General features: G+C 34.1%; 1 protein-coding gene across 1 annotated transcript; it reads right to left on the reverse strand.

Annotated features, from left to right (window-relative positions):
• Positions 1 to 1980: 1980 nt before the first annotated feature.
• Positions 1981 to 6300, reverse strand: LOC110910397 (protein CUP-SHAPED COTYLEDON 3). Its single transcript, XM_022155059.2, has 3 exons — positions 5939 to 6300; positions 3175 to 3440; positions 1981 to 2652 (listed from the first exon to the last, which is right to left on the reverse strand). Exons 1-3 carry the CDS (start codon positions 6105 to 6107, stop codon positions 2164 to 2166), a joined length of 924 nt encoding a protein of 307 aa, XP_022010751.1. The 5' UTR covers positions 6108 to 6300; the 3' UTR covers positions 1981 to 2163.
• Between the last annotated feature and the right edge of the window lie 2306 nt (positions 6301 to 8606).

Here is an 8606-nt window from a genome sequence, read left to right on the forward strand (position 1 = left end):
ATCATTTATGAATATAAGTGGGTCCCACACTTACTGAACCATATATAAAACATATATGCATATACACACACTTACTGAACTATATATGTCTCTCTTTCTACTCTCTCTCTCTCTCACTAAAAACCACCCCCACCGTCACCTCCACTGCCGCCATCACCACTCCCCACCACCGCCATCCCCTTCCCCTTCCACCACCACACCTCCGCCTCCACCATCAACCACCCATCCCCAAATCAACCACCTCTATCCCCCTTACCCTGTTGCCTTCACCAACCCCACCACCCTCCACCATCGATCGTTCTTCTTCACCTCCTGCCATGTTTCTATCTCCCTGCAATTCAGCCATCAACTCCACCAATGGCGGCACTCGCCCGCCTTCTCAAACCCTCTTCAATCTCCTTCCAATGGGTGTTTCTCGGCTGCCATGGTGTCGGAAAGGGCACATACGCTAGCCGCCCTTCCAATCTCCTCGGCGTCCCTCACATCGCCACCGGTGATCTCGTCCGTGAAGAGTTATCTTCCTCTGGACCCCTTTCTCATCAGGTACATATTATATTCATCCATCCTGACCCTTTGTTTATTATGCACTCTGATTTGTGAATTTGGATCATAGATGTGATTGATTTGGCATTTATTGAATAAAGTTTGCCGCTTGATTCGGTGGGTTATTGTTTTTTGTGGGTTTAGCAGGTGGTTGAAGGAAGATGATGATCGGCGGTTAGGATGTTCGATGGTGAGTGGTTTTTGTGGCTAATGATTAATGGGGGAGGGAGGTCGCCAGTGGTGGTGGCGGCAATGTTCCTGAAGAAGAAAGGGTTTTGGGAGTGGGGTGGGAGTGTTATTTTATTATTTTTAAGAAGTGGGTCCCACAAATAACTATATATTTATTTAATAGTTTACTTTTTTAATGAAGGGTAGTTTTGTCATTTCACACTCACTTAACTATGAAAACTAACTGATAACCTAGGGACTATCCGGGAACGAAAATTGAAAAGTTAGGAACTATAGAGGTAATTTTAGAAAGTTAGGGACTAAAGGTGAAAAAAGGCGAAACTACATAAACTATCCGGGCATTTAACTCTTTGGAAAATGTACAAGTTTAATTATGCTCATAAAGTTTTAAAGTTAATAGGTAACATACATTCTCCCACTATGACTATAATGTTTATTTTCTCATTTATTATTGTATAAACCATGTTGCAAAAGTTGTGTTCAAATAATGATATATTATGCTTTACAATACATATGTTCCTATTTTTTTTAATACAAGTATTCTCATTATGTGTACTTATAATGAAAAATGTTTAATTTTACGCTCATTAATCAGAAAATATTATATAGAAACAATGATATGGTAATGTGTATATATATTGTCTTATAAAGTAGTTATAGTTATTATTCCATAATTATTATTCATTAAGATATATAAAATTAAAGTTGATAATTAAGAATGAGAGATAAACAAATAAAACCATAATGAAAGAGAAAAAAAGAAAAAAAAAAAAACTACTCAGAGTAATTAACTGACTGTTTAAACTATAATAATTTACTATATATTCTCATATTCACGGATGAATGTTAAACGGGTCGATCGAAAGACTACCCGAATACCACATGAGTATAAGTAGGGAAGAGCATTTGATACTTGATATCGGTACCGAATCGGTATCGAATTATTTTCGTTACTAATTCGGTACCCGCTTTTTGGCGTTCTTGGTATCGTTATTTTTGGTTCGGTACGATAATTGTAAAATACCGGTTTCAAATACAGGTATCGGTATCGTACCGTGCCAAATATTTTCAGTATTGGTGCACATTTTTTTGACGATTTTTGATGCCGATACCGATACCACCCTCATCCTAAATGTCTGAAAATCAACAAAAATGAATAGATAACACATAGGATAAGCTTTTGATGCTTACGTACGCATTACTTACAGAACACAAAGCTAAGTATGCTTTAATATGAAAGGAAAAACATTAACAAACACAATCATCCTATGCATGTACATATATTCAATCTCTTAATACACAACCAACCAATCACTTCGTTCAAATCTAATTCAAACACAAAACAATAAATAATCAAATGAAGAAATTTAATGTTCCTATCTTAATTTTTCTACACCTTAAACACTTGAAGCAAGTTTGCATAACTAGTTACTACTTGTAGAGCACCATGCCATTGTCATTATCGTCATCCTCGAATTCTATGTCTTGTAGATTATGGGAAGTGATATAGTCTTCGAGACCCAAATCATAAAAGACACCGTATTGATCTTCACACTTATTATTTGAGCTTATTATCATTTCGTTCGTGGATTCAATCATGGTAGAATCTTGAGATTGTTGGAGAACATTTGGAGGGTTACATTGTGTTGGTGATATTCCAAAGTAATTTTGGTGGTGGTGGTGGATGTGTAGCGGTGGGTTTCGATCAGAGAGGGTGGTGGATATGTTGTTGGTGAATGGGTGGTGATGGTGGACACAAGGTGGTGGCTGGCAACAGTTGGTAAGGGTGAGGGTAGGAGATGGATCAAGATTTGCTGAAGTGGCTTTGTGAGCTGTGTTGATCAACATGTCTTCTGGAAAGTGTTCATTGCTATTGTCTCCCTTTGCCTTGTAAAACACTCTACATAAAACCCAATCTTCCTGTTCATTGATTAATTCAACATTAAAGATTATGTTAGAGTTCAGGAAAAAAAATGAAAGAAAGACAACATTCTTTATTAACTTGTATCCATTTTGACAGGGCCGGCTAAACCTTTCTGGACCTAAAGCGTAATCTAAAATCGGGGTCTTTTTTGGTAGTTTTTATTTTTTACCTAGAAACCTAACTCTTGGAAATATGTTAGATACATATTTTTTTTGTATCATATGTTTCTAAAAGACACATAATCACACGTATTAGAGTTGGAGTGAATTTTAGCTAGTAAAAGAGAAGCGGGAACACGTATACTAGTTCTTTACTTTGTTTGCCAAAACTTGAATGTTAAATGAAGATAAACCTTATGAATTTAGGGCCACTTAAATATGGATCCGTAACTTCAGCTTGTTTTATATAGTCGAGCCACCCCCGCCTTATAAAAGTCCATAAACATTGCTTTGGGTACAAGCAAACCTTATTTTGAAAGCAAAAATTATCAATAGAACCACGGAAGTTGTTAAACATACCTTGGGCGGATTATTAGGGTTTTCGAGGCGAAATTCATGCATAATCCAACCAGTTTTAATTCCATTTGGTGCTCGGTTCTTGTAAAACACTAGAGTCTTCCTCATCCCTACTGTGGCACTAGTTACTGGATCAACAACTATCCTATCTTTTCCTGTGGCCTTCCAATATCCAGATGTGGTGGCCCTGTTAGTTCGGTATCCAGTCGCGTACTTGCGATCGCGAAAGCTGAAGAAATACCACTCACTTGAATTGAGTTTTGCCATCTCTTCAATTAACACAAAAAAGTTCAAAAATTAATAAGTAGTCATGTACCTTAGGTTATTAATTAAAATCTTTACCATATACACATTAAATGTTTGAATAGGACATAAGTTTAGAAAAAAAAAACATGATAGAGAATAAATGCAGGTGTTTCAAGTGTAGTGTCTATCTTGGAGAGAAATATTCAAATGAAAGGCTAAAAACTATGATGCAGATGGTTGGTACAATGTCCATTTCAGAATATGTCCTGCTACCATTGATGTGTATGTGACAGAAATATGTTTTAATTACCCGACACACATGCATCACAAAAATACACACACACACACATATATATATATATATAAATATAAATATATATATACACACACACTTGAATTTAATCATGCATATTGATAGATGCTTTTTACTGTCTGAATAAATAGTCTTGATACACCGAGGCTCATCGATTCTCCTTTTGTAAGAAAATACATCAATCAAACACACGTGGAAGTTCGACTTTTTTCGTATGATTGTCGACGATAATTGTTGCTCTTTTCATAAGGAACCGTTGGAAGAAAGCAAGATATGGGTCACTAACATATACCATCTTATCCAAGATATGACACAGGATGGTCTTTATTAACAGTAAATTTGAAGATAGCATTTGATAACAATGGAGTGTTGATAGATACATATAGTAGTGTATGTAATTTGTTGGCATATTCTATAAAAGATATATATTGGCTGGGGTGAGGAATAAATCAACTTTCTTGATTCCATATTTAAAAAAGTGCTTTTGGAGTATGTCAAGAAAGTTAGTAGTCATCCTTATTAATTATGGCTGTATTCAAATTTTTTAAACACTTAATTGAAGCTGGCTATACCAAATTAAGACTTTAATACTCCTGTTAATTAATATAATCAATCATGTAGTACTTACATATGTTATATTTTATACATCTACATGCATAGTTTCATAACTTAAATTCTGATCTCTATGCATCTATACTCATCATATCATACATATATGTATATACGTGTACACATAGGGGAGGGTTTTATGTATAACATAGTTTCATACAAGAACATTAAGAACAATACAAATCATTCATTTCTTCAATCTTAAAAAACTTTTAAAGTATAAGAAAAATTGTTGAATATATTCTTTATACGTATCTCTTAAAATTTAATAAATATATACAAACAAATTTATCCATTTCATGTGTTGGCTTTATTACCTACAAATATGTAGATAAACATCTAAATGTTAAAGAAACATATGAACAAAATAGTTTATGGGTTTTTTTTTGTGCATAACTTATGAATTTGCATGTAAAAACTCAAAACTTTTTTCTTAAAAAATATAAACCATTAATTAAAAAAATAAAGGCAAATTGGATTTAAATAATCACAACTCACTGTTATTGGCCAATAATAATCCCAACTCATTTAATCACCAATAATAATCCGAACTATTCACTTTTATTTGTAAAATACTCCCAGTTAAAAAAACACTAACTAGGTTAAAAAATTGCTGATGTGGCTGCCAAGTCACCTGCCACATCAGCTGCCACGTCATCAAAATATGCCACGTAGACTGCCACATCAGCTGTCACGTCATAAAATATGCCACATAGACTGCCACATCAGCTGCCACGTCATCAAAATATGCCACGTGGCAAGCCACGTCAGCAATTTTTTTAACCTAGTTAGTGTTTTTTTAACTGGGAGTATTTTACAAACAAAAGTGAATTGTTTGGATTATTATTGGTGATTAAATGAGTTGGGATTATTATTGGCCAATAACAGTGAGTTGGGATTATTTAAATCCAATTTGCCAAAAAATAAATGATGTAGGTTTGTTCTCACCCAATAATTTAGTTTTTTGAAATATATATCCACACATGAATATTATTCCGTACGTTATGTAAAAGAGAGAGATTTTCTTCTAGGCAAAGACTTCAATTTCGATTTTTATGAACACACACTTCCCCTCTCTAGATAAACCAGAGTACTTTTTTCTACTATTATGCATAATATTGAGAATAATAATAGATGACAAGTTCCTTATAAATCTCGTTCTCTACCATGTATATCAGCTTAAAAACTAATTTATGTGTATGTATGTATGTGTGTGCGTGTGTGTGTGTGGGGGGGGGGGGGTAATCAAAGATATAAACTAAATTAGAACAGATAAATAATCAAATAAGCAGTCCCAAAACCCTTGAAAGTGTTTATCTGCTCTATCAAAACACAACCAATCATAAGTGTATCTAAATTTTTTTTAACTTGTTTTGATTTCTATTCTATCCCCTTAGTAAAAGGAAAAGACTCAATTGGACTCCTTTTTTCGAGTTTTGGCATACAAGCGTATTCAAGGAGTTTGCTTGTCAATCGACTAAATGGTGTTAGATTTTTAGAGTTCCCTAGAAACCCAAACGCTTTTAAAGACACTTATCATTTTGGTAGAATACCATAAAAAATGAAAAGAAAAAAAAAAAGAACACCCCCTAAACTCACCAGGAAGCTGCCATGGCTCACAAGTATGAAGATCAATTTCCATTAAAGTTCCCTTACGGGCATCTTCATTAGCTATCTTCTTATATAGATAGTGGCAAACCAACTCATCATCACTAGGATAAAACCGAAACCCTGGTGGCAGTGTGGCTCCAATATCCCTCAAACCCATCTACCGATTTGAACAAAAGAGCAAGATTAATTAAAGCATCTAGAGGCTATACTGAGAACAAAACTGCTTGAATGTTTTGCATATAGGAAACATGAAAGGCTTATAGACTGATGGTAATTGATCAAAGCTTTTCTACTAGGTGTTTCTAATGTGGGAGTGTGTAGTCATGAGTTTATATTATAAAGAAGAAGAAAGGTGGTGTTTATATATACAAGGGGTTGGAGGCTGAAAGGTACCTTTGCTACAAAGAATTCCTTAACAATCTATCAATATTCTAACTGTTTATAATTATGCTTATGTAGGTAGTTATTGTTTCTGAGGGGGAACTTTCAAGAAAAACCAAAGTCACAAGAAATCAATACGTGTCCTTCTATGGAGTGCCGTAATTACTCTTTTAACTTTTTATTATAACTAATAATACCTTATTAGGAAGGGAAGGTCTTGGATTTAAGTTACACAAACGACATTAGATTAAGAAAATTAGCCGTTAAAAAAAAAACTAATACATTGTTATAAAATTATTTTCAAAACTGAAATTGAAACTATGACAACAACGTGAAGTAGGAAATTTACATATTAAAATTTTTGATTTTATAATTTTACTTTTTCTTTTATAAAAGTTTTGTTAAAATCGAACGGGCCAAATATATTTTTTTCTTGTTTTTTAACGAGACAAACCGAACCGACACCCTTTGAACAACTTTGGTAGGGGCTTAGATTATCTTTTTTACATTATAAGCTATAGTCAGCGTCGGTATCATATTAATATCATGACTAACCGAACTGATACCGTCTTTGATATGGTACCGACACTCACTATAGTTTAAGATGTAAAAAAGATATTCTATACCGCTACCAAATTTGTTCGAAAGGTGTCGGTTCAGTTTGTCACATAAAAAAATAAAAATAAAACAAATTGTATTTGAACCATTCGATTTTGAACAAAATTTTTATCGAAACACAGATAAAAATAAGTACGTCAAAAAGATATATTCAAAATTTTATAAAGCATTACGCTATATTATTAGAAAAACGAAAAGGCTAAACAACCTCAATTTATTAAAAAGAAAAGGTTAAATGCAAGATAACTTTGATAATATGTATATTATAATTCAATTATTTGAAACTTACAAAAATAATAACAGTAAAATTTTAGTTTGATTATACACATCAACATATTTTGAATATGTTCTGAGATGTTGGTCCAATGGTCAAAAGACCTGCATCCCTAGTGGAGACGTAGGTTCGATTTTTGTTTGAGCCATTTTCGAGGGACGTCTGAGTGAGGGGACGAATTATCACATCCCAACCAATGACGGAAACATCGGAGTGAGACAATCACAAGATTGCTCATAACTTCATAACACTAAATATGACTATAATTATTAACTCAAAATTTCATAGATACTACATGTCATACATGGTTCAACAAACAAAACATGACTAAAATCGCAGCATAAAATACAAGGATTCTAAACAATTGTTTATTCATTAGGCTTATATCTAAGTCCACCTTAAACTTGTTTTCTTCGTTCGTCACCTATCAACCCGTAACATGTATTGAAATATGATCGACAAATATGTTGGCGAGTATACAAGTTTGAATACATAGCATAATATGAAAATGCTTTAGTTGTACTCATATCCACCATGATAAATGTATACAAGTTACTAACATGATGTACGGGTGTAAACTATATGTCAAACCAGAGTTTAACACAATCGTGTTTGCCCAACATCGTTGAAACGAAGAGGGCGTAATGTGTTTTACTTAATAATACCACAAATATACGGGCGAGGCGTTATTCCTATAGCGCTATAATTGTTAAGGTAGGCTTGCAAAGTTAATGAGCATATAGACACAATGTAAACAAAGCATATGAGTTTAACAGGTATAACAAGTTTCATCTTTAAGTGTGGATAGAGTGTGATTTAATAAACATGTTTAATAGTGGTGCGTGTTTTTGTATAAGTGTACATGTTGCAGTCAAAGTGATTAAAACTGAAAAAGGGACCGAGTATACTCATAGTTTTGCGTAGAGTTCCACGAAAACCGAGTGTTGAGTTGATGAAGTTTGGAACACCGAAGTCACCCTGAAATGGGTAAATAGAAGTGTAAGTATTCTGATGTGAGAAAGGTTCGGATCAGATTGCAAAATACGAGAAAATACGGAACAAAACGTGTAACAGAACCTTTCGGACGAAACGACCTCTCGTGCGAAAGGGCAATGGCCTTTCGTACGAATGGGCCTCTCGGACGACTGGTATAGTTTTAAAATGCGTAAAACGTGATAATAAACTGATTTAAAAGTAAACGGTAGAGTAGTTGCTAAATCAATTGAAAGCAGAAAGTAAAATGGTCAAACAGCCAAGTGAGGACAACCCAGGTGTGCCAACACGACATGGAAAGAGTGAACTAAGTGTCGGAGACTGGAGGGGGTTAACTCACTTTGTGACTAGCAAATTGTTTGGGGTTCATCATTGATGAACTGTTATAAA

The sequence above is a fragment of the Helianthus annuus genome, chromosome 15 (assembly GCF_002127325.2).
Source record: "Helianthus annuus cultivar XRQ/B chromosome 15, HanXRQr2.0-SUNRISE, whole genome shotgun sequence".
NCBI classification, from domain to species: Eukaryota; Viridiplantae; Streptophyta; class Magnoliopsida; order Asterales; family Asteraceae; genus Helianthus; species Helianthus annuus.

Excerpts from the sequence above, each read along its gene's own strand:
- LOC110910397 (XM_022155059.2), bottom strand. The coding sequence starts at position 6,107 with ATGGGTTTGAGGGATATTGGAGCCACACTGCCACCAGGGTTTCGGTTT. Across the intron at positions 3,441-5,938 it reads TGAGCCATGGCAGCTTCCTG|AGATGGCAAAACTCAATTCA; the intron begins GTGAGTTTAGGG and ends TGTTAATTGAAG. Across the intron at positions 2,653-3,174 it reads ACCCTAATAATCCGCCCAAG|GAAGATTGGGTTTTATGTAG; the intron begins GTATGTTTAACA and ends ATCAATGAACAG.